Here is a 25,507-nt window from a genome sequence, read left to right as displayed (position 1 = left end):
TTAGGCAAATATAAAGGATTTGGGAAAGTACCTTTGTTCATTCAATTTTGTTATTTTGTGGATGCCATATTTCTTTTGAATGACACATCTGGCAAGGGAATGTTTTGAAATGTGTTTGAAGGGCCGTCAGGCATCTTCCTAGCACTTTTCAATCAATTTCATTTTTTGGCCAAAATTGAAAAAAATTGCAAGGGGTTAGCCTTGTATTTTTATCAAAATTTGGTCAAAAATTGACTTTTCTGGAAACAACTCAGAAACTCTCTAGGAGGTATGATAAACATATTTTAATACTCCTGAAGTGATAATTTCAGAGATTTGGGCAAATATAAAGATTTTATAATTTTTTTTTGTAAATTCAATTTTGTCATTTTGTGGGCGCCATATTTCTTATGAATGGCACATCTGGTAAGGGAACATTTCGGAATGTGTTCTAAGGGCCCCTTGGGCATCTTCCTAGCACTTTTGAAGCAATTTCATTTTTTTTTGCCAAAATTGAAAAAATTGCAAGGGGTTAGCCTTGTATTTTTATCAAAATTTGGTCAAAATTTTACTTTTCTGGAAACAACTCAGAAACTCTTTAAGAGGCATGATAACATATTTTAATACTCCTTAAGTGATTATTTGAGAGATTTGGGCAAATATAAAGATTTATGATTTGTTTTACATTCAATTTTGTCAGAACAATGCTTTTAGAATGAAGAAACTGCACTCGTTTCCTTGCTCTATGAAGTTTAACATATTTTACACTGCTTCAAATTATGGCAATTTACAGTTGAAACAATTCCAGTTGTAAAAATCAAACAAGCGCCTGATTCGATGAATTTTTGGAGCTTACACACATGTATACTACATTTGCTAATTACATTGTATGTCCAAATTTTACCATGTTTGGAAAATGAATTTGTCTGAAGAGATACAAAGTTTTATGCGATTATAAATTGAATACATTGTTTTGTGACATCATACCCAATCAGTAAAATATATGAGGGTGACTTCATTCAATGAGAGACTTGGTACATTAAGTGAATTTCAACCTTTTTCCCTTTATAAAAACTCCTTTTTTTCCGTGAATAGAAAGACAGAAGTTAGCATATTTAAAACCTTTGCTACATGTAGATGTAACCCTGCCCCCCCCCCAAAAAAAAACCCACCCCAAAACACTTGTGGTGTATCAAACAAACTTTGCCTTCATCAAATTTGCAAAAATTGCTACCAAATCTAGCAACATGCTAAAGCTACACTTGAATAATAGTTTATTAATAGTGTATTAAATTTCATTTACGAAAAACAAAGTTGGTTTAAACTACTGGATGCATCTTTGCATCATCTAAGAATGGATAGTATTTCTACAGTCTTGTGTCAAGGTAATGCCATCTTAAACTTTTAGGTGTTGCAAATTGGAGACCTTATCTACAACTAGTTTATCACAAAAGTAGTTACAAAGTGTTTACAATATTTACAAAAAAACAAAAAAAATTATTAATTAATGTACCAGGAAGGCTTCATACAGATGAAATACAATGGTACTTAAAAAAAAACACAAACAGTTTGTGTGACACAGGATTCATTGAATAATAAAAAATGTTTTGGCAAGACGAGGGATATGCCAAAACTAAACGTAAACTTAAAATAACATTCTAAGTTATACAAACTTTTCTTAATATTCTGGCACTTAAGTTTCAGTTGACTGACTAATGACAAACTGCTGAAATCCAGGGCCCAATTTCATGGCACTGCTTAACAGTTAGCGGAAAAGTTGTGGTAACGTTAAGCACTTTTTCACAGCCTGGATGTGTTAACGGTCGCGCACGCATGGAGATTTCTATTGTTACGTCACTAAGTTAAGCAACTTTTTCCTGTAAGGTTAAGCAGTCCTTTTGCTGTGCTGACTGCGTACGGTCTCCGTGAAATAAACGGAGGCTCAATAGGGTAAAACATGTGCTTAGCAGCACCATGAAATTTTATCTCCCTTTCAATTTAATATGGCCGACTCGTGAATAAAGCTTACATGCGTGCAACCAGTACTTGCATGCAGTGTGCCTCATCCACTGGGCTCTTAGAAGTCCTCAAAAGCGCCCTCTACTGCTCATGCACGGAGCCCAAATTAATGGGTAACATCTCTTGCTTCTCGTCAGATGTCTAGATCATCGTCAGGATCCTCTTCATCATAATCATCAGCCTCATCTGGCTCATAGAAGATCTTTCCTGAATGCTCGGAGCTGCCGATCTTAATGGGATGTCCATGTCTGAGAAAACAACAATAAAGAGTTAGGATTTCACGTCTAGTTATGCCCCCTCCATGCATCCAATGGAACAGTGTTGAGACGGTGGTGGCAGCAAATATACCGGTCCTTTTTCCATTGTTTGTGTCATATTGAGCATGCACGCTTTGGCTTAAACATGACAGCAACCTCGTGCCCCGTGGGTACGATCTTGCTGCGCCATGTTGTTTCCCATCATGCCTTGCGAGATCGTAAACCCTGGAATTGTGTAATTTAAATGTGCCAAAATACGGTACATTACAATTAGGGCTGCAGTTTATCTGTTTTACGCGCCGACGCCATCTTTAAAATGTTGAAAGTTGTGTTATTGAAGAATCAATGCTTTCAAACATAAAGTTTTGACATTGCGTATTTTAGCAAAGATTTGTATTAAAGATACGTACCCCTTTCGTCCCTTTACAACCGCAGATACAGGTTTTTTTAGCGAAAAACGAGGCTACCATAATCCATAACGTACAGGTATCGCGCAGTTTTGAATATTTGTACGTGACGTTACGTGCAAAGCACGCATGAATAGCCATTCAGCGTCATTTACGTCATCATAACAGCCAGGGGTTACTTTAGTGTAAGGAACGAGCACGCGCCCCTGGAGTCGAGGCTGACAAGACAATTGAAAAGGACCACTGTGTTTGCTGCCACCAACGTCTCAACAGGCTCAATTAGCATCACTTCAAGGTACAGAGAATCTTTTGCTTTTTGTGCATTTTTCGTTTGAAGCAACAAAATGACTCGAAATCTAAAGCAGGACACATAGCAGAACACCTGTTTAAGTTTAAAAATACTACATATTTTAAAGCAACAGAGAAAACATAAATGTATAACATTTTGGGTCTTGTAACAGGATCCCATTGCTAACACACATAAAAAAAGTGTGCCCGCAGACACACTTTTTAAAAACACCTTCAATGATTGATTTCTTCCAAACCATTTAACAACTTCAGGCATAATAATATTACATGGTATTTGGTACCAGTTCTATCTTAACTCTGATCAATGTTTTCTCATTAAAGCGGTAGGTGCGTGTCCAGGTAATTGCACTTCTCTGAACTTCGTTCCCAACAGCTAATCATTCTTACCTTTGCTGGACTTTGGTGTAGGGCAAGACTACGTTATCTTTGGCTCTTCTCTCAGACTCTTTCAGAGTCAAGTTGAATGTAAGATTAGCTGTGGGATCCGGCTGCGCAAAAGAAGAAAACCACACAATTTAATAATTTAGATAAAATAAAGTTTAAAAGAAATCATATTTATACCTGATGCAAACAGATTTTGAAGGAAGAGGCATAGATTTTAAAATTTGTCAAAATGTAAGGGACAATTTAATGTGTACAACCAATGAGTTGAATACAATGTACCCTATGAACCACATACCTGTGCTTCAACCTCCACTTCAACATTTGCTGTTGTTTTATCAGGAAAGACAAATAACCTGTAATCGTGGTCTACACTCAGTCCCTCTCTCTGCAAAACAAAACAAATCATTGAATTCTTACAATGTTTATCTCAAAAGTGTCAATGACAGACAGAGTTGTAACGAGTCACTGATTTTTGTGACTCGAGTCGAGTCGAGTCATTTTAAAGAAGTGACTCGAGTCGAGTCGAGTCATTTTAAAGAAGTGACTCGAGTCGAGTCGAGTCATTAGGTCAACAAGGTCGAGTCGAGTCGAGTCGAGTCACAGAGTGTGGTCGAGTCGAGTCGAGTCAAGTATTTAGCTCGAGTCAATTCGAGTCACAAATATTTGAACACTTAATTACAATAAAAAGCAACAAACACAAGAGAGAAAGAATACAAGGCACCAGTCTATTACGGAAATCCAAAGACATAAAGTATGCTGTATGGTACCCAACCAACAGTTTCCATAGTTAGCTCACGTCACAGATAAGAAGATGTGAAACTTCGGTCTTATAACTGGTTTGGCTTCGGGTCTAGATTTTGTTGTTCGCTGATCGCTGACAACGTTAAAACCTAATTGCATCATACAAAACTGTTTCTGATTATTTAAAGGTGGGCCCGTCCGTATCCATTTTTTTGTGTGAAATCGGGACATGAATTTAGCCAGCGTTCCACCAAGAACTTCAAAATCGCCCGAAACCAATGATGAAACCACGGATTGAGAAATGCGTTTTAAGTCTGGTTCCGGGTTTAGCATTACATGCTATAGAACCACAAGGTGGGAGTCCGCGACACGGTGTATGTTTGTTGTTTCATTATGGAGGAAGGAAACAGACTGCCGCTGTATATAAACGTACATTATTCGCGAACATTAACATGACGTGAACAAAAACTGGCAACGCGAACGGCGCAGCGTAAGTCATTGCAAATATTTTTCGCAAGTAAGTTTTGCTTTTATTTTGGGACTCGAGTCTTATTAGCCTTCCTCGAGTCGAGTCGAGTCATTCTGATGAGGGACTCGAGTCGAGTCGAGTCATTTGCTCGCAGTGACTCGAGTCGAGTCGAGTCATTTACCCGTCGGGACTCGAGTCGAGTCGAGTCGCCAAAAAATGTGACTCGAGTCGGACTCGAGTCGAGTCATTGACTCGAGTCATTACAACTCTGATGACAGACACTAATAAAAACTGTTAATAACCTCTACAGTGTATATATATTTTGTCCAAGTTATACTGTTTCGGAATTTCATGTCTAGATCCTCATCCATTACAACTATGTCGGAACAAACTGACATTAGACGTAACCATAGCTCTGGAAGCCTGTTCTGGACACGGCCTTATTGGGCATCTCTCATTTCTATATTTATTTATTTATTCATTTGTTTATTAAATATTTATTTTGTATTTTAACTGGGTAGCCCATTCAGTGGAATCCACTGGTCTCCCATGGGGCCCAAGAGAAGACCATGTGAAGAAATTACAGTTTTAGATGTGGGAGGAATATTTAGATTCTGAGGAAAACCCCACAGAATCAGGTAGGGACTGAAAACCCAATCCACATATTGGCCCAGGCAGGAAATGAACCCAGGCCAAGCTGACTACCCAATGTAGATTGCATTGGCAGCCAAAGTAAAGTACAGCAACATTTTGTCCACCAAACATACAAATACGTACATTCTGTTTACATTTGTTGTGAGACGGACTAAACGTTGGACAGCCTACCATGCGTATAACCTTGCCGGACTTCCTACGATGAACTAATTCACACAATGCCATTGGTTCTTCTTGTATGGGTGCAATGGATCGGTAGGGTTCTAGGTAGAGTACTGTGGTTGCTATATGACAGACAGCACTCGTTGCAGAGACGTCGTGCACGTCTTGATGAAGCAGACATATAATCTCTGAAATATCTGGACCTGAAAAAAGAAAAATATATCTGAGATATGTTTATATAGACAATCTAGCCCCCATCAATGGAGAAACCATTATGCACACGAATTTACAAAGCAGCTGCTCCGTGATGGATTATCTGAACAATGGCTAGCACAATGCTTTCCCTAATGAAGTGGGCCTTCATGTACAACTGTTTGCATTCCTCAGATTTGTCCATACAAATCAAAGGTACCCATCAAGACATAAAACTGAGGCAATAAACCAATAAATGATGTAAAAAGTCAATCACTTTCCAACAGTGCACTCCAACGCTGGACACATGACCATTACAATCATAATGGAAAGTTCTGCTGTGTAAACAAAGGCAAGAATGAATATCATAATGATATTAAATAGTAGGGAAAAGACATTCCATTCATGTACATGTGTGGTTCTGGAATCAGTTGACTTATTACAGTACATGTACTACAGTTCGGGGGGTGGGAGTGGGGCGGGACGGGGTGGGGGTGGGGGCAGACGCAAACTGGAACCCTCATAGATATTCATGATCTACATTGGTGTATTTGGTCACTCTGTTCTGGCAATCAGAATCCATTCGGCCCACATACCTTCCCAATCTGTTGACTGCGTTAGTTGATGTAACGCCTTGCATACCAACGTCACAGACTTGTTAATAATAACTGGAGATAACGAATCAATAACGACTGCTATTGATTGGACCCCTTTGGTCATGTGACTCTCAATGTGGGACCTGAAGTCATTCAGAGCACTGTAGTGGATGATATTGTGATCGTCTGGCAAACTGGATGGAATGAAAAAAAAATGAATGTGAAGGAGATTAATACTTAAAAGCAAGTTCCCATTTTCAAATTCTCAATTACAAATGTTCTTGTGAATTAATTGAATGTGCACACAAAACAATTCTTCCAATATTGTAAACTATAAATTGCAAGTAATACAAATCTACCACATAAAAGTTAACCCTATGGCATTTGTTTTAAATTACATTACCTTGTATTTACTCCTCCAAACATCAATAAAGCACTCTTCTCCTAATGCTTAAGCTTATTTATAAGCTATACTCTAAGTTTGCTATGGGCTCTGTGCACAAAACCACCTCAACGGAAAGAAAGGGAGCTAGTGTTGGGTAAGATTGTTGGTCCAAAAATTTGGGACTCTCAATACTGTGTACGAGTGTCCCAAACTTAAGGTGTTGAAAACATGCAATACACGAAAATAGACTGGCACATAACATGAAACAACCAGTCCAACACCCTTTTAGTAACTGCATCAATCAACTGTTTCAAAAGAAACATCTGGTACCTACTCTCAGTCTATTTCTACACATTTGCTATAGTCATGCCACCAGACTTCTGAAGGGTCAATCTTTTCAAAAAGTTGGACATGTACCAGTCTAGCCTAGTCTTAGGCTTCAAATTGAAATCACTTGGCATCACTCTCAGGTGCCAAATGTTGAAAGTCTCATTAAAAAATTGAATTGAGATCTTAAATTTGGCTGGTGAAATACTGAAGACCTTGTCTTTGCCTCATGAACATTTTGAAGAATTTTGTCAGCTTAAGAGTTAAAGTTGGCCTGATTTTGTTTTGCATGTTTTTCAGCACTCAAGGTCCCTGTCTGTTATAAGACCAGCACCCTTTCTTGTTTGCGCATGAAGCCTCTTAGAGAGCGACCTCATTACCGCACATGCCATTTTACCTGATCCCATTCCACTCTAGAGGATCTGACCAGCCGTCATGACATATGACCTTTGACCTGACTGCTGGGTCAAATCCCGACAAGAAGACCGTGGGTGAGCAATCAAAGAGAAACACATGCACCTGATCAACCCTGTAAAAAAGGAATACAAATTTACTACAATTTTACTTAATATTACAAACAAAAATGTACATTAAATTTATACTAATATTAAAGGGACACTGCATCCTGGAACAGCCCAATTGGGCTACAAAACGCGCTTTGAACAAAATGATGTTAATTGAAAAGAACATTTATAACTAAGTAGGATATAAACATCGAAACAACTATCCTTTAAAAAAATAGGCTTAAGTTATAATTATTTACCGACTGGACAGCTGATTTGTTAGACATCGAAGCAGTGGTCTCCCACTGACATCAACAGAATCTGAAAAAAAATAGACACGGCAAGAACATGAAGAATTCAGTGAAGAGAGTGGATATTTACATGTGGCTGCATATTTAGCCCTCTTTGACGCGTATACGAGTTGGCCTACCTTGATATGGATAGTGCGTGTGCTTCATGAGTGACAGATCCATGATTTTTTTTTGGTCCAAACAATAAAGAATACAATTCTTCTTTCATTAAATTGACTCCAACATTAGGAAAAAATGTTGCAACCTGACGCCACTTCCGCGATTGTGTACAGCGTCTATAGAAGAGTCAAGAATTTTTTCTAAGTATTTCCGAACAAAATTGGAAATGTTTCTCAGTCCTACCCCTAGAACTATGGTTCTATGCATGTCCCATCATCATTTTTTGCAGTGATGACCTTCATTGATGTTGAGATGATAATGAAGAAAAAAATTGGCGTCAGCTAGGTTGCAACATTTATTCCGTCTGAGTGATTGATTCCCATCCATGCCATCTCGTCATTGCTCGTAAATACAAAGTCACACAACGACAATGTCGGCACTAAAAGTAAAACTAAAAGAAAGCTGGATCCGGCTAAATAGCCACTGCGTTCATTGAATATATTTCATTAAATTAACAATAATCAAAACAAAAAAAAACAGTGCACAGGCCTTTGTGCATGATGTGACAAACATGACAACGGCTTTGAATTACCCAATTAGCTCTACTGAGCAGCTGAGTGGAGCGTTGACAGGCATGACACTGGTAATAACGCTCCACTCTAGCTTTGAATTTGATTTTAACATCATTTTTGTTTAAAACTTAAGCTGGGAAATTACCTTGAATAACAATCAAAGAACTGCTTTCATTTCCATTTACAATTTGCTGCAGAAGCGATGCCATCCCTCAGACACAACTTACACCTTTTGTAGCAGATATTCAAAATATTTAGCTAAGAAAATGCACTTTCAAAACACGAATCACGAATCGCACATGTGCTTTCTTCATTTGAAAATTTGCCGGATTGGTTCAACTTTGACCCGAGATAAATGTACGCATGAGCAGTAGCCTTGTCAACTAGAAATAGCTTCAAAATGGCCGACGCTGGACCCGTTGATTACGAATGGAAACGGGGTCCGAAGTCTCATTTGAAAACGAAAATAACACACACCAATGTCGTACCAGATAGCGTAGTTTCAAGGCACGTTGCGAGGGAATATCTAGGTAATTTTGTCAGTTGGCATTTCATCATGGCTATCCAAGACTTGGCCGTTTTGTTCCTGATTAATTTATCGCGACGTCGAAAACTTTAACTGTGGCCATCTGAAAAAAGAACTGTGTTTACGCTCTTGTCGTGTCTGTCAGTGTCAGTACAATAAACAACGGGTCGAGCGCATTGTCCCTCTGTTCCTTGCTATATCATGCTTGAATTATTACTGTATGACACATTAATACATATATCATGGGGCTATCCTTTTTATAGCTCCATGATTGATAGTATCACTATTCACTAGAGGTGATTTGTAGGATCATAAATGATTGTTCTGAATTCTAACAAAAAAAATAGGAAAATAATGAAAAATGCAGCGAAACTAAGTCAGTTGGTCGACATATCAAAAATACAAAATGAACTATTTTTTCATTTGATGCCAAAAGTGAAAAAAATGTTTGTTTTTTTTAAGGCCTTCAGCAAACGAGAGCGAGACATAAATGTTTGCTTCACTATAATTATTGGTGGCTCACTGAGCTGAGCAAAGGCTTCAGCATGTTCAAATCTGATAAAATTAGCTTAACATTAATTACTAATTATAAAGAACACATGACATGTCATTTGGACATTTGCTGGATATTTCTAGGCATTCACACTTTAATCTACTAATGCACCATGAACCAATTTCAATTTACTATTTACAGGTCCAAGTCAAGCTATGCAGAAGAATACCCAGAAGAATGCCTCAGTTGGCCGACATCTACCTAGCCCACCTCAAACTCCAACGAGGACTTCCTCTCAGTCTAAGAATGTCTTCCAGGGACGAACAGGAGATCACAGACATTCTCACGCTGCTTCACCTTCTACAACCACAAGACCAGGATCTGCACTTTCAGCCTATTCACCCTTGCCAGGCATCGGACAATCAGGGAAAGAGACTGAATTAACCTCTGGTATTCTGAATCTAGGATTGAATGAAAGAGAACGAGTGACACATAGTCCCAGTTCTGATTCAGGAATGCCACACCCAACTAGATTTCACGAAAATGAAGGAGTTACTTCTGATGAGACAATGACTTCACAGACACGGACAAAGCGTTCACTATCCATGTCATCCGAGCCATCAAATACAAGAAAGATATCACGAAGAGAGATGCGAAGCCAACAGTTTGCTAGAAGAAGACACTCTCAGAAATCCCTTACCATCAACGATGAACCCCAAGAAGGAGAAGACAGAGTCTTGATTGCTGTTAAGTTGCCAGAGGGGGAAAGACTTCAAAGATACTTTCGTCCTAGTGATTCCATCGCTGATATTGTCTCATTTGCTGAACACACATCCCAGCGTGTCTTTTCGGACTGTAATGTCTTCACAAGTGATGTCCCTAAAAAAATGATTGATGATTTAACTGTGACAATAAATAAAGCGGGTTTAGGTCATAGGACGTTGTTGTTATTGGAAGAAAAAGATGAGTAAAAAAAAATTATTTTATATGAAGCTTCCGTCCATAATCGTCCAATCAAATCTAAGCAAATAAGAACAACTAAAAGACTGCAAGTCCTGTAATGGAACGGTGCAGAGACTTCATTTATTAAAAGCCAAAATGTGTCCATCAAATTGCCGCGCATTGAGGTCACAGTGTTTGAGCACCTTGAATAAAGCAAGAATACCTATTAAAGTAAGCTGTGATGTCAGAAATGTGATTTTACATTTAATAAGTAAATGAGAACTTTCAATCCGAACCAAGCATTGATTTTGAAATTAACAACTTGCTGTTCAAGGTTTCTGAAGTTCTTAACAAAATAACTCCCTCATCTTCAGTATGCAAAATCAAAGTTTTGGACACTAAAACATAATTATTTTCCTTTCAAATGTCCATTAGTCTGGGATGTTAAATTGTCAAGTTTAATTAGATGTGGATTTTCTGTGTGACTTGAAAAAAAGTGAAGATGTTCACATGATTTAATGATGCTTTTAATCAAAGGTATATTTTTATCAACTTTTTTTGTCAAAGTTTTAGAATTGTACAGAGAAGTTACCCGAGGTATGTGATGGGGCCTACTCAAAAATAATCTTTGATGTAAATACAGTGTATAGACCGCTTGCAGACGCGTTCGATAATCGACGCGCGAAGGCGCGCGACGCCATGTTGTGGGACAGGCGTATATCTATCCACGCACATTTTGTCCCGGAACATGGCGTCGCTCACCTTAGCGCGTCAATTATCGAACGCGTCTGCAAGCGGTCTATTATCAAGTGCTGCCTAAGCATCCTTAGGAGGAAATGGTGCCTTATTTAAATTTACTAGCCAAACAATATTGGTTTGATTTTTATTAAGTTACATGTAACATGCTTGCTCGGTGATATTTTTTCTATATGTGGTTTCCCAGTTTCAATTGTTTTCTTGCCAAATAAAGCATTGTAATTAGTTTCTCAAAACAGAATAGGCATGTAGGTGTTTACATTTCTTCCGTTGTTATTTCTTCCATTGTTATTGTACTTCAATTAAATTTCATAAATCTAATATGAAATTCAACATTAACAACCTATGTATTGCCAGTCAACTTTTAAATATTTAAAAATGATTTTGAACAGATCTACCTAAGACTAAAAAAAGTACACAGAAATGAAAATGAGATAACCTTTAAAAATTTTGCTTTTTGTGTGTTTTCTCTAACGGACGCTTTAATTTGAACTGCGAAAGGATTGTCGAAATTCAAAATACTTTCCAGATTATAACACGAATTAAGTTCCTAAATCCAACGACTAACATTGGAAAACGTATTTCATCGTATTTTATTGCCACAAACAATTAACACTTGACAAAACCGCAGACACAACAAATACCTGAAACAGATTTATTACAGTAAACTAATTAGCGCCCTCAAGCAATTCTTGTAATTCAATATCTGTGCACCTGTTGCAAGAGGTCAACACACTTTGTTCTTCCGCGGAACGTCCTTCCGTGCCACAGACAGGTATAAATACAGCGGACAAAAAAATAGGTCTCAACTGTTCTCGTCAAAATGAAATGAACAACGAACATGGAGGATTGAAAAGTGAATAGAAATGTTAATCTTTGAAATGTTTGAGGAATAACAATTTCAATAAAAGATCAGCTGATTAATTAAATGTATCTGAACTGCATCTACTTTTCACCGCACTGATTTACAAATGAGTGCGAAGTCCAAGCGCGACTTATTTCGTATGCCTACGTCACACAACATATGTGGGTGACCACGTTGCTAGGGCCAACTAATGGCACGCGCGACAAAACTATCAACAACTTTTTCACGTCTCGCCGTTACGTTACCACATGCCGATTCACCCACAATCACATGCATGATCGTTACTGAAGCTGCACATTTTCACACCTTTCTTGTGTTTTCTTCGATCTTAATTCTTGTCTTAACAAGTCAACAGTGTAGTAGGCAACACTTAACGTGAAATGGCCCAAGGAGATCCGATGAAATGGAACCTGCCGGGGTGGCGAATCGAGCAAAAATACTCCCCAGGTGTTCTGATTGGAAATTGGTCTGAAAACAGAAACAAGGTGGGTACGGCCGGCGGTAGGGCCTTAACACAGACTGGATCATGGATGGTCAACTTGAAAGCATGAATGAAAATGAAATACACATGATACATGTAGTGGGTTGTATCATTTTTATTACAAACCTACGTAAAACTTATATAGGTCTATGTTACTTACAAATTGAACTGCAATAAAAATGTAATTGTCATTTAGCCTTATGTTTCTTAATTATTAAGTTTTGTCATCAGTTTGTCACATCATAAATCAAAGTTGTGTTTTAAGAATACATGTAGGCCCTAGGCTATTTAGCAGCTGTTAAGTTCAGAAACAAACATTGTAAGATTTTTATTTACAATTTATATTGACATAAAATCTACTTTCAGTTTTACTTTAATTCATACCATAGTTAACTTATATATCCGACTGTCATCCAGTAATTTTTCAAAACTACAAAGTTGATCTCACTCTAGTCTGTTACAACAGGTACAAGTCTAGGTATATATGACGTCGTCGAATATTTTTAAAGTTTTATCTTTGACAAAGTTATCATCCTACTGTTCCCCCCCCCCCAAGGGGGGGGGGGACATTAAACTGAAACTAGTGTTGTTTAAGGTCCTTATGTATAAAATTATTAAATAACCATAAATAAATTAACTGCAATTTCACTTCTTTCTTCACAGTTTCAAAGAGCACCGATTAAGTCTGGTTCAACACACAGGACCGACTTTGTGAAATATCCCCAGTACAGACCAGACGTCATGACACGAAGAAATGCAATGATGAAAAATGATGTGAGTATTTCACTTGTATGTCAAGTCTTGAAATTGCAATGTCCTCTATTTATGGGAATTCCCCTACGTTAGACTGAAGTTTGTGTGTGCTCACGTGGGTACCACTCGCGTCAGACATTCCAGAGACAAAGTTTAAATAAGTATTTTATTTCTCATTTCAGGGTCTTGACAACAAACATCTGTTTGCTCATCATAACAATGACTTCTCCAGCAATCTGATCTCATGGTATGACGAGCAGTTCAACAAACGGGAGAGAATGGGTAGAGACACTCTACCAGAGCTGCGATACTGGGACTCCAACAGACTAGCCTGGGAACCAGAAAAATCCGATCACCCAATCAGAGGTGAGTGTTACTGAATATTGCAATCTGGTTACAGGTTCCAATGTTATGGTTTCCAGGTTACCATTGATGGAAGTGTTTTTTTGATTGAAGAGATTCTTTTGATACTGGACATCATGTCAAACTATTGGCTTAACCCATAAGCTATTTCAATGAAGAAATTGTCACTGTAAATTTTGAATAGGTGGCGGTATATTTTGAGAGTCAGAATTTCAGAAGAAAAAAAAAGAATTTAAAACAAATATGGATCCCTATACCAAATATAAAAAAGGTGCACTGTACCAGGAAAGGAGACTCATAGTTTAAACAGAGTTTGAATTTTGTTTTCAATTACGACGGATCACATTTGTGTTATGTGAACAGAAATCAGAGGACCAAAGCTTGAATCTCATTTCTTGCCAGTTTGAATTCCTACGATTGAAACTGAAATTTACATGGAATTGTGTAAATCTTCTTACCTCTTGATGTAGATGGCCCATCCACCAACTTTGGCCTGCAAGAAAAGCTGAATGATAAATGGAAGAGAGAGCAAGCCCTGGCCGGTCTAGGTGAATACCACACCACGTACGGTCAGTCGTACATCCCGCAACCTTCCAATGCACTCGTTAGGAATCACTATGCACCACCGAGGGAGCTCTCTACCAGACTGCATCCCGTCAACCTGATCAATAAGGATCTAGGTCTCAGGAGCGTGAACGTTTTACAGACACCACAAGAGTTACAATTGCCAACGAGAACTGAGCCTGCCACAAGAAGTTTGCATGGTCCTACTCAAGTCTCTGTGTAAAGTGACAAAGTACCAACATTATTTGTCAATAATGTAAGTTATTTTCCAAGGGAGCATGGGTTGTATCCAAAAAATTCTACTAGATCTTTGGAATACACGAATGATGGTATGGAATTTAGGGGAGGGTTGTAGGGTTTTGTGTTCAGGGTGGGCATGGGTAAAGCTGCAAATTTGAAAAACAGTTCCATAGAAGAATGACTTTAATACGGGGGTTGGTATACTGTGTCATTACTTGTTATGAACCATGCATTTTCGGAATTACAGTTGTGAAAATATCACTAAACGAGTGCAACAGAAAATGTACATTTTTGTCGAAGTATTTTTGATCTATCAGACATCATGCGCAAATTCATTAGACTTTGATGTACTTGTGTAAAGTGCTGTAAAAGCATCCTCCAAAAAGTCACTTGTTAATTGGAGAATGAAATGTGCATGTTTGCCAGTTATCATTCAGCATTAGCTTACCTAGTATCAGTTTGCTGTGTACAGTGGGTTTGAAGTGGTGACAAAATATGCTGCTGTCATTGCAAAGCTGAAAAATATGCATCCTTGCGCAGCTTCGATCAAGGCTGGTTTTCAATTAGTCACATATATAAAGTCTGAATGCTGCTAAATTGTATTTATACAGTTGATCCATAGAGCTAGGACCCATGCTCTATGCAACATCGCTGGTATCGCACAATGTTCACGTGTACATTTCACTGTTGGCATCACCGCCTCGATGCAGTTGCAGTAGATAAATCTACATGTACATGAATTGGAACTGTGACTAGGATTGTGTCATGCAACTTTATGCAAACATCAAAACTGTGAGTGATCGTGCTCATATTCAAATTTATTCAAATATAGGCCTACTTGAGTTTTGAGTACCGGTACTTTTCATATGCAAATGTATGCAAATATAAGGAATGGACAGCATTCTTGCCATGGAGCATTCAAATTGCACCAGATCCAACTTCCAAGTAATATCTTGACCTCTCAATATTTAAGATTGTCGAGTGAAACAGTTATGTATTCTCAGATTACAATCTCATGAGTTGCTTTCAAAGATTTTTTACAATATGTGACACTTTGTGTAAGAGGCTGGTCATAACAATTATAGAAAATCACGTGATACAATCTTTAATCCAATTTTATCGTATTTGATATTTATTCAAGTGAAAGTCTATTTTCGCCCTCAATGCTGAAGAATCATGTGGATGCTTAATTATTTTAAGCAAGAATGACAATCTTGAAACAAAGTATTGCATCCAAAAATATGCAAAAGCTGCTGCAGTCTTTGCATTTTACATTTTTAAAAAAATCATGCATTTCACTTTTGGATAAAGTGCAAAAAAGAGCATTATTTTATACAACCAGGTACAGTTTTTCCTCTGTAGATAAAATCATTAAAACTGAAACTTTATCTGGTTTTTTTTCACCCAAAGAACAAATTGTCAAATGCAACCTACTTAATGCTGAAACAAAAACATTTGTTTAATAATATAGGCCCTTAATACCGGTATAATATTTGAAAAGCCTGGCATATTTTATATTGTCTAGTAACTACAGTATAGAGTAAGACTTTACACCTTATGTGGCAAGTTATTAAACATGAAGGTCACTTAAACAACATAAATGTTGCATACTGCCAAACTGGGGGGCAAATTCCAGCAGCAAAACAAGGCCAAATAAAAAAAAAACATGTTTAGCGTCCTGCCTTTTTGAAAGAAAGGAAGGAGGAGGCCCTTTTTTGTTGGTTTATTTGGCTTAAACTGTCAGCCTCCGGGGCACACACTGCATGAGACAATTTGCTAACCTAGATTGAATCATAATTGATTGACACATACAGCATGGAAAGATGATGTTCAATAATAAATATTCTTGACATAAACAAATTCAGGTCATTTATACATGTACATGTATATACATGTAAACCATGAAACATATATTTATTTTTTTTGCACTTTGCATTGTGTTCAACTTAAAACTATGAACAAGGAAATACCAGAAGTGGCTTTAAAAGTAGGACCAGCAAGTGATATACATGTACATTGTACTATGATAACTCTTGCGTATTTGTTCGAGATGAATCATGCATAAATTGGGTTATACAAAACATGAAATGTAAGCTAAATATCAAACTTTCATAAAGGAACAGATTTAGTTTAAAAAAATTAGAATCCCAAGTGTTTTCTTTGTATGCAATTTGTTTAATTGGTAAAGCATATGATCATGTTTATTGGCTGCTTCATATTTTATGCATTTGTTTTGGTTTGTTGTTTTTTTGCTGGCCACATGCAAATGGCTGGTTTACAGGGCATACAGTATTTTTGTCTGCAATACTGTATCAAATCACAGATGTAAATAAGTGTAAATAAATACACCTTTTATGGAGAAAAATGAAAACACTTTTTGCAGTATCAGTTTTTATTTTTTTGGTCGTGTGTTCATTTCACAAAATGTTGCTGTTAAAGTGTGTCCTTGGACATAAAAAGAATAGAGGTGTGTCTGTGTTGGAGCGATTAGTGTTGGGCTGACATCACGTACGTTTTATCCGGTGACACGCACTTTTCCAAAATGATCCCTCAAACTGGTTTTCACATTCAACTTGTGGGTCCATACAATCCTTTCAAACTGGCACACAAATTGCCAACAATTGGATTGGGACGGCTGCACGTACGTGACTTATGGCCTTCTTTAACAAAGCACAGATAAATGATCCGTGGTTCAAGTACTCCCATGGTACAACATTCTGCGCAACCCCGACTGACTTCATTTGAAGGCCACCATACCGGGGTCCGCTCATAAGTCCGACGCCTCATTAAGTCCGACAAAACCGCATCCCAATAAAGGCCCACAAGTCCGACGCCTCATAGGTCCGACGCCTCATAAGTCCGACGCCTCATAGCTCCGACGCCCGGTTAGTCCGACAAATTAAAAGCCTCGTTTTTCCGACGTCGGACTTATGAGGCGTCGGACCTATGAGGCGTCGCACTTATGAGACGGCCCCACCATACCAGTCAGTCTTTTGTAAAACCAGAGATGATTTTCCAATGCCATGCATATGTATCCATCAGGCATCATTTTGACATCAAGGTCAACGGAAGCACATTTTGTACTTCATGAATACAAATATACTTCAAACCTACTTCAGAAGTGCTTCAGTTCAGCTAGATAAATAGGCCTGGCACACACTGTTTCAAGAATGAGTGTAGACGTTTTTACCAGCAGTCGTCATGGTCATTTAAAATACATGTAATAGTGGCCAGACACGGACCTAAAATTCACCCACCACCTGCATAAGAATGATCATTAATGCAAATACATATTGCAACGAAAATGCAAGTCCGGTGATTAATTTCCAGTAAGCACACTTTATTCTTCACTCTGATAAAATACAGGTTCCTTTCATAAACTTAATTGATAAGACTTACGGAAGATAAGAAGATAAGTTTAAAGTTAACTCGTATTTCAATGAGAAGAATTAATGCCAATACAGTTGACTGTGTATTGATAATAGGGCCTATGATAAACTAATGGTAGAATAACTGTGAAATGAAATGACTTATACAAGTTTAATAAGCTTTCTAGGTCAAGACGTTTTGATTATTGTGAACAAGCTGATTGAAAATGTAGGGAGTTCAGTAAATGTAAATGGGGGATATAGTTGGGGAGACATGCAGTTATAGAAAAGCAATTTCTGTGGTGTGATCTGAGGCAATTTCTGACCACTAAAATCAATTGGAGCAAAAGAACATCTTTTAAAGTTTTGAGTTTGGAGTAATTGAATCAGATACATGTATTCTGAGCAATAGCATATTTATTGTAGGCTACCATTTTTATTCGGGGAAGAAAATGGTGTGTGTGTGTGTGGGGGGGGGGGGGGGGGTGACCAACAATGTCCCCCGCTTTAAAATGTGGGGGGGGGGGGGGGGGGACGGGGCGGGTGGGTTCCCCCTGTCCCTTGTCGATTTATGCACATGATAATTAGGTACCATGGCAACTGTCTGTAAACGGTTCCCGTTGGTCTGTTAAATTGGCATTTTGTGAGGAAGTCGCATTTGGAAAACGTAGTGAAAAGGTTACTGTAGTACACAGGCGAAGGCTGATTGTACAGTTTTGACAATAAATCATTATGTAATAAAACGTGAAGGTGTCATTTGAAACGAAAATGTTTAGTGTTACCATAAAATCACAAACGGTCTGAATCATGGAGGAATGTCATAATTAAGTTTCAGTATTGGTCTCTTCAACAAAGTAACGTAAACTTGAACTTCTTACAATTTACGAGAACGTCTGCGAGGAAAACTCAACTTTTATTCAACTTTTATTCAACTTTTATTCAAGTTGGATCAACCATCTATGTAAGAGTAAGTTTTACTCGGCCTTTTGAAGGTAGTCTATGAAGTCTGGTTTGTTGGTCTCCTTTCATTAATGAAAGATTTTGGTGAATTTTCTTTTAGCTGAAGCGTTACTTCACTTATTCCCTGGATTCCACAGTTTAACTAATTTAAAATAAGGCGGAAACATTGTGTGTAAATGAGAAGCCTTATTCCCCCTTTTGATGGTAGTCTATGAAGTCGGGTTTGTTGGTCTCCTTTCATTAATGAAAGATTTTGGTGAATTTTCTTTAGCTGAAGCGTTACTTCACTTTTTCCCCAGATTCCACAGTATATTATTACAAATAATTACAAATTGCACAGTGTTAAAAATATAATGATTTGTAATGATCGGGAGCAAGAACTCCCAGCGCTAGATCAGTCAACACTGCAGTCAGTCCCCATATATGGTAACCAGCTCCACGGAATACTGGCAAGACGTACGGTCCAATCTCCTTGGGGGAAGAAGAGGTGGATTTGGAGGGATCAAAACGTGTGTAGCCATGGTTACGAGGATCACAGAGATGGGAGATGGGTAATGTGAAGACTAACTCTACCTGCAACCCCCAAAATGGAAGAAAAAATCCAGATGAACTGAGGAAGAAGACACACAATTGCTGTGTCAAATTTTTGTAATTTGTTCAAAACCGTAACTCCCATGTAACTGTGTTTGATTTATATGTGGATTTATATTGAGAACGAATTATTGCAAGAATTCTTTCAATTATTGATTTTTTTAACATTCACAAATAGTTGCTTTGAATTAACATCTCTCGAGTCTAAGATGATTTATTAATTTACTTTCCAGACAAAACACCACCAGCTATAGCACGCACTTGCACAAGTGAAGTTTTCAATATTTATAAATATGTATCCAGCACCTTTATAAAATCCCAATCCTATCAGAAAAAATCAACCTGCAGCTACATGAAGTAATAACTAAATGAAAACATTAAATTCGTTGCATGATGGCACAAACATACCTCTTTCGTATCGTATCCAAGTTTTGTCAAATCAATGTCACCTATGTAGGCAAGCGTTGCTGTGGCTGATGTCTTTCCTGACTGAACAAAAAAATGGACAAAAGAGGTCTTTATATAAAACTAGAGCATGAACACAACTATGATACACTGCATGCAACGAGACACTTTCAGGCTGAAATACCTCAGGGTATACACTGCAGTTTCACACACTTGTCTGTAGAAATACACGCTAAAACAACCTTTACAAATTTGGATACATTTATAATACAACAAAAACTTTGGGGTAAACCATTTTGAACAAGAAAAAAAAAGAATTTTTCGAACGATGAACATGTTCCATTTATAGACCAAAAAGTTAGACACTACACATTGCAATCAAAAGTAAACACAGAATGCGAATTTCTCTTTGTTTTCTCTTCCCGCAGGGAATTCATTTTCATTCCGCAAATTGTGAATATAATTTCCCAAAGTGGGAAAACATTTCGTGCCTTTTTCTACAAGTAGGGAAAAAGTTTCACGCCTTTTCACACAAGTAGGAAAACAGATTCATTGCTTTTCACACAAGTAGCAAAACAAACCCAAGCCGTTTCACACAAGTAAAGGAAAACATTCATGCCTTTTCACAGAAGGTAAACATTATGTTCATGGCTTTTTCAGACAAGTAGGAAAACATTCATGCCTTTTCACACTAGAAGGTATTTGTGGCTTTCAAACAAGTATGAAAACAGTGCCTTTTCACACAAGAAGGAAAACATATATTCATGCCTTTGCACACAAGTAGGAAATGTTTTCAAGCCTTTTCACCTGAAGTGCTGGGAAAACATTTTCACGAAATGAGAAACGATGATGCGAATCGAACTCGAACACGAATTCATTTCAAAAATTTCTCAATCCAGTGTTAACTTTCAATTGCAATTTACTGTAAACAATTCCTCAGCAAAGCCCTCTTGACAAGTTACAAGGTTACAAACTGCTTGTAACTGCATAATCTCAATGTCTTCACAAATTCTTTACAATTCAAGAAGGTGATACGTGTACATACACGATCAGGGACCGGAACAAGTTGCCCCCACATTTCCACTGATTCCGGGCATATTCCTACTTCTTCCTTCAATTCTCTGAGTGATGTTTGAGTGACATCTGTGTCTTTTTCATCCATGACGCCACCAGGAAAACTTCAGGAAAAATGTCAAAATATAGGCATCTTTTTATTGTATAAATAAATGACGCAAAATGTATTTTCTTTTTCCTTGCTCATGAAAGCTAGTATATTATATTAAACACCTCAATCCAATAAAAAAATAACACCTTAGAGAATTATGTTTGTCTTAACGGCAGTACCCATAATTTCGCTTAAAATAAAGTGTTCTGTCAGTGCTTCTTTCGACAGGAGTATCTTGAATCATCAATATTGTCATAATTATTTCAATATTGAATAAAGTATTTTTAGGAGAAGAGCACTGCCTTTTTTCATTTTAAGAGGGTTTTGAAAAATTGCTAAATTTTGAATAAAAAATTTCAAAATAGTTTGATGTTCTGATCTTAAACGGGTCTGTGTGCATGCATTTCTTTAACAATGTCTGGTTCAAATGCTCAGGTTTTTTGATTTCCTGAACATCCCCCTTCCTGAACATCTTAATTTTCATCCAGGACTCATCTTACCTGATTTCTCCGCTGTGTGAGCTTACAAACTGTGACCGTAGAGTGTACAAGATTGAAGGAATCCTGTCAATCCTGCAAAGAGGTACACACACCCCTGCACTCCGTATTGGCCTCCTCTTGAAGAAAAAACTGGTTGTGGAAGGTTTCATGATTGACATTTGCTTGATGGCCCTAGCTTTATTATCCTGGGAAAATACCATGGACTCCAAACTGGATGTAGACTGACCAGAATCGACAAATCCGATTTTGGAGTTTTGAAGACTTTTTGACTGACTTCCATTTCTTATCTTGCAGACAGAAAATGTTCTTGGAGCTGTATATTTGCATATCTTATTTTTCCTCATTGATCTTGCAAAATAAGATGTGGTTGCTACGGAGACAAAATGTCGGGAGCATCTAAGAACCATTGATGCCAAACCTTGATGAGATTGTTGGAGTTGACAGGAGCTAACACTCAAAGACTTGGAGTGACGTATTGGCAATTTCACAAATAAAGACATTGTTGAGATGTCGCCGACAAGGGGAGCTAGCTTAACCCAATATTCTTGAGTTTTATTCATATGAAGGGGCCACTACTGAAAACGACATTAGATTGGCTGTTGGCAGACAGCATTTAAATCATCTACTTCACTGATTGACTCAGACAAATCTAGGCTGTGATGAAAATTCGAAGGATTTATTACGTGGATGAAATGTGTTACCGAGTTCCTTGTTTATTATGCAGAATCCAGGCCTGTAGGTAGGAAAAGAAAATAGGACAATTTAAAAATACAATCTAAAGACCCTTAATCTAATAGGACTTGTTTAGAATAACGACAATACCATGTTATGTAAACGCGAGTACCAAAATTTCCATAACCATGCACGGCATGCATGCGTTGCAGTGCACAGTATTTGTTACGTCAGTATAAACACATTAAAATAGGCATGCATCCTGCCCAAAAATGAGATAAAACGTACAATATGTGGTTAATCTTGCAAAGAAATATTCTGATTTTGAGAAAGAAAATGGCTAATGAAAAAAAAAGGATATATAGGCCTATACTAGTACTAGATACTAGCCCCATAAATGTGGCTATTTACTGGACTGCCTCCGTAAACATAGGCCACACATCCACATGTACAAAAACGTGTCGCACTTTGCCAAATTTTGATTTTCGCATTTAGGCTTAGTTTGTAGGTTTTTTCTGCTTTAGAAGCATACTCACCCTCTTTATAGGCTAAACAGAAAGTGCTGCCTTTTTCAGATGTATATTTTTCGTGAAATTTCCAGATTCATTTTTACACGTTTGCGTATCAAAGTTTAAACATGAAATTTCACAAAAATTAGACATCTGAAAAAGGCAGCACTTTCTGATTAGCCTATGAGTATGCTTCTAAAGCAAAAAAACCCTTCAAACTAAGCCTAAATATGAAAATCAAAATTTGGCAAAGTGCGACACGTTTTTGAACATGTGGATGTGTGGCCTATGTTTACGGAGGCAGTCCAGTAAATAGGCCACATTTATGGGGCTATACTAGTACTAGCGATCAGCAGCAGAAGTAGGCCAACGTAAACAACAAACACGCATTTGTACAAATTTCAACAACAAATATAATCATTTGTATTTCGTCAATCATGGAAGAGAATTACCTTGACTGTTGTAGACTAACTTGGCAATGCTAAGTTCCAGTTTTCCTTGATTACCACCAGCGCAGACGAAGTCAAATCAAATGCTTTGTTCGGAGGAGGTACACCGTACTGCGGCTCTGCAGGATGACCCGCTGTGCTGAATTCTCAGGGTGACAATCGCGCCGCCCCGCGCCTCAGACTATCGCGCCTCTAATTGCCCTTACAAAATCGTAACCGCTCGCCACTAATCCACGCAGTTAACCAGGTCACCCCACTGGTTTCTCTTTATATAGAGGTCAGTGGGTCACCCACACACAAAAAATGGTTATAGTACAGGCAATAATTATAAGGTTTGACCTCAAACGATTTTTTTTTCACCACAGTGCATTTCTATAAGGTCCCTAAAATGACATACTAAAAATTCTTTAAGTATCGAGGTGGTGGAAATATGCCTAATTTGCATAAATCCAAAATGGCCGCATATGTTAGGACTGTTCGCATTGATTTGGTCATATTTCTCATACTAGGTTGATTTTGAAGGTACTTTAAACGACAGTTTGTCCTTTTACATTGAGATACTCATTATTTTAGTCCTGGGTAAATTTCAAGATCCCTATGTTTCCGAAATTTTCCAAATGCCGTATAATTTGCATAAATGCCGTATATCAATTTGCCTAAATCAAAGTTAAAATAATGGATGCCATGTGTGGACATGTACCAACTGAATTTTTCCTGATAATCCAAGTCAAATTTCACACAACAGTGCATTGCTTTAAGGTCCCTAAAAAGTTGTTAAAAATCCAAGTGGTGGCAGCCTCGACTCCAGGGGCGCGCGTGCTCGTTCGTTACACTAACCCCTGGCTGTGATGATGACGTAAATGACGCTGAATGGCTATTCACAGCGTACTGCGCGCGCACTTCGAAGATTGCACGCCGGGCGCGGCCATAATGCGCTCGCGTGCTTTGCACGTAACGTCACGTACGAAAAAACAAATTATAATTCAAAAGTCGCGATGCCTGTACGATATGGATTATGTCAGCCGCGTTTTTCGCTAAAAAGACCCCTGTATCTGTGGTTGTAAAGGCACGAAAGGGGTACGTACATTTAATACAAATCTTTGCTAATTTACACAATTACGTCCAAATTAACGTTGTGTTTGAAAGGATTGATTCTTCAAAATCACAACTTTTAACAGGGTTGTAGGGTTTTGTGTTCAGGGTGGGCATGGGTAAAGCTGCAAATTTGGAAAACAGTTCCATAGAAGAATGACTTTCATACGGGGGTTGGTATACTGTGTCATTACTTGTTGTGAACCATGCATTTTCGGAATTACAGTTGTGAAAATATCACTAAACGAGTGCAACAGAAATGTACATTTTTGTCGAAGTATTTTTGATCTATCAGACATCATGCGCAAATTCATTAGACTTTGATGTACTTGTGTAAAGTGCTGTAAAAGCATCCTCCAAAAACTCACTGGTTAATTGGAAATGGAATGTGCATGTTTGCCAGTTATCATTCAGCATTAGCTTACCTAGTATCAGTTTGCTGTGTACAGTGGGTTTGAAGTGGTGACAAAATATGCTGCTGTCATTGCAAAGCTGAAAAAACTTGATATGCATCCTTGCGCAGCTTCGATCAAGGCTGGTTTCCAATTAGTCACATGTATAAAGTCTGAATGCTGCTAAATTGTATTGATACAGATGATCCATAGAGCTAGGACCCAGCTCTATGCAACATCGCTGCTATCGCACAATGTTCATGTGTACATTTCACTGTTGGCATCACCGACTCGCCGTTGCAGTAGATAAATCTACATGTACATGAATTGGAACTGTGACTAGGATTGTGTCATGCAACTTTATGCAAACATCAAAACTGTGAGTGATCGTGCTCATATTCAAAATTATTCATATATAGGCCTACTTGAGTTCTGAGTACTTTTCTTATGGAAATTTATGCAAATACAATGTATAAGGAATGGACAGCATTCTTGCCATATAGCATGCGAATATTGCACCCGATCCAAGCAGTCCAGAGTAATTAATGTCGTGACTTCTCAATATTTAAAATTGTCGAGTGAAGCAGTTATGTACCATTTCCTCAGATTACAATCTCACAAGTTCCTTTCACAGTTTTTCTATACGTGTGACACTTTATGTGAGAGGCTGGTAAAATCAATGTACATTTAGTCATAATAATTATAGGAAATCATGTGATACAGTCTTTAATCCAATTTTATCGTATTTGATATTTATTCAAGTGAAAGAGTCTATTTTCGCCCTCAATGCTGAAGAATCATGTGGATGCTTAATTATTTTAAGCAAGAATGACAATCTTGAAACAAAGTATTGCATCCAAAAATATGCAAAAGCTACTGCAGTCTTTGCATTTACATTTTAAAAAAATTGATGCATTTCACTTTTGGATAAAGTGCAGAAATCAGCATTATTTTATACAATCAGCTGCAGGTACAGTTTTTCCTCTGTAGATAAAATCATTAAAACTGAAACTATATCTGGTTTTTTTTCACCCAAAGAACAAATTGTCAAATGC

At 37.7% G+C, this 25,507-nt stretch overlaps 4 protein-coding genes across 5 annotated transcripts; 2 read left to right on the top strand and 2 right to left on the bottom strand.

Annotated features, from left to right (window-relative positions):
• Positions 1-573: 573 nt before the first annotated feature.
• On the bottom strand, positions 574-8,751 carry LOC119745774 (elongator complex protein 5-like). The gene is made up of 8 exons (XM_038222376.1): positions 8,512-8,751; positions 7,645-7,705; positions 7,279-7,410; positions 6,170-6,363; positions 5,391-5,584; positions 3,651-3,740; positions 3,359-3,459; positions 574-2,246 (listed from the first exon to the last, which is right to left on the bottom strand). The coding sequence occupies exons 1-8, from the start codon at positions 8,573-8,575 to the stop codon at positions 2,132-2,134; spliced, it is 951 nt and encodes a 316-aa protein (XP_038078304.1). The 5' UTR covers positions 8,576-8,751; the 3' UTR covers positions 574-2,131.
• A 1-nt stretch (position 8,752) lies between these two features.
• Positions 8,753-10,770, top strand: LOC119745775 (UBX domain-containing protein 10-like). Its single transcript, XM_038222377.1, has 2 exons — positions 8,753-8,896; positions 9,587-10,770. Exons 1-2 carry the CDS (start codon positions 8,767-8,769, stop codon positions 10,354-10,356), a joined length of 900 nt encoding a protein of 299 aa, XP_038078305.1. The 5' UTR covers positions 8,753-8,766; the 3' UTR covers positions 10,357-10,770.
• Positions 10,771-12,116: 1,346 nt separating this feature from the next.
• On the top strand, positions 12,117-14,341 carry LOC119744941 (uncharacterized protein C1orf158 homolog). Its single transcript, XM_038221165.1, has 4 exons — positions 12,117-12,433; positions 13,093-13,203; positions 13,365-13,548; positions 14,016-14,341. The coding sequence occupies exons 1-4, from the start codon at positions 12,329-12,331 to the stop codon at positions 14,330-14,332; spliced, it is 717 nt and encodes a 238-aa protein (XP_038077093.1). The 5' UTR covers positions 12,117-12,328; the 3' UTR covers positions 14,333-14,341.
• Positions 14,342-18,852: 4,511 nt separating this feature from the next.
• Positions 18,853-23,316, bottom strand: LOC119744939 (nucleoside diphosphate-linked moiety X motif 8-like). Of its 2 annotated transcripts, none has more exons than XM_038221164.1 (5): positions 22,972-23,316; positions 21,339-22,071; positions 20,719-20,851; positions 19,677-19,757; positions 18,853-19,148 (listed from the first exon to the last, which is right to left on the bottom strand). In XM_038221164.1, the coding sequence occupies exons 2-5, from the start codon at positions 21,896-21,898 to the stop codon at positions 19,020-19,022; spliced, it is 903 nt and encodes a 300-aa protein (XP_038077092.1). In that variant the 5' UTR covers positions 21,899-22,071; positions 22,972-23,316; the 3' UTR covers positions 18,853-19,019. The 2 variants fall into 2 exon arrangements, with proteins under 2 accessions (XP_038077092.1, XP_038077091.1); XM_038221163.1 differs by having other exon boundaries at positions 18,853-19,250; positions 22,972-23,315.
• Between the last annotated feature and the right edge of the window lie 2,191 nt (positions 23,317-25,507).

The sequence above is a fragment of the Patiria miniata genome, unplaced genomic scaffold (assembly GCF_015706575.1).
Source record: "Patiria miniata isolate m_02_andy unplaced genomic scaffold, ASM1570657v1 HiC_scaffold_7, whole genome shotgun sequence".
In the NCBI taxonomy this organism is placed as follows: Eukaryota; Metazoa; Echinodermata; class Asteroidea; order Valvatida; family Asterinidae; genus Patiria; species Patiria miniata.
Note: the sequence above shows the minus strand (reverse complement) of the source record. Positions and strands in the feature narration are given on the sequence as shown.

Excerpts from the sequence above, each read along its gene's own strand:
- LOC119744939 (XM_038221163.1), bottom strand. The coding sequence starts at position 21,898 with ATGAATAAAACTCAAGAATATTGGGTTAAGCTAGCTCCCCTTGTCGGC. Across the intron at positions 20,852-21,338 it reads TCACACAGCGGAGAAATCAG|TTTTCCTGGTGGCGTCATGG; the intron begins GTAAGATGAGTC and ends TTTTTCCTGAAG. Across the intron at positions 19,758-20,718 it reads TTGTTCCGGTCCCTGATCGT|TCAGGAAAGACATCAGCCAC; the intron begins GTATGTACACGT and ends TTTTTTGTTCAG.
- LOC119744941 (XM_038221165.1), top strand. The coding sequence starts at position 12,329 with ATGGCCCAAGGAGATCCGATGAAATGGAACCTGCCGGGGTGGCGAATC. Across the intron at positions 12,434-13,092 it reads GGTCTGAAAACAGAAACAAG|TTTCAAAGAGCACCGATTAA; the intron begins GTGGGTACGGCC and ends CTTTCTTCACAG. Across the intron at positions 13,204-13,364 it reads ATGCAATGATGAAAAATGAT|GGTCTTGACAACAAACATCT; the intron begins GTGAGTATTTCA and ends TTCTCATTTCAG.
- LOC119745774 (XM_038222376.1), bottom strand. The coding sequence starts at position 8,575 with ATGGCATCGCTTCTGCAGCAAATTGTAAATGGAAATGAAAGCAGTTCT. Across the intron at positions 3,460-3,650 it reads AAGTGGAGGTTGAAGCACAG|CCGGATCCCACAGCTAATCT; the intron begins GTATGTGGTTCA and ends TCTTTTGCGCAG. Across the intron at positions 2,247-3,358 it reads TACACCAAAGTCCAGCAAAG|ACATGGACATCCCATTAAGA; the intron begins GTAAGAATGATT and ends TTGTTTTCTCAG.
- LOC119745775 (XM_038222377.1), top strand. The coding sequence starts at position 8,767 with ATGGCCGACGCTGGACCCGTTGATTACGAATGGAAACGGGGTCCGAAG. Across the intron at positions 8,897-9,586 it reads CGTTGCGAGGGAATATCTAG|GTCCAAGTCAAGCTATGCAG; the intron begins GTAATTTTGTCA and ends TACTATTTACAG.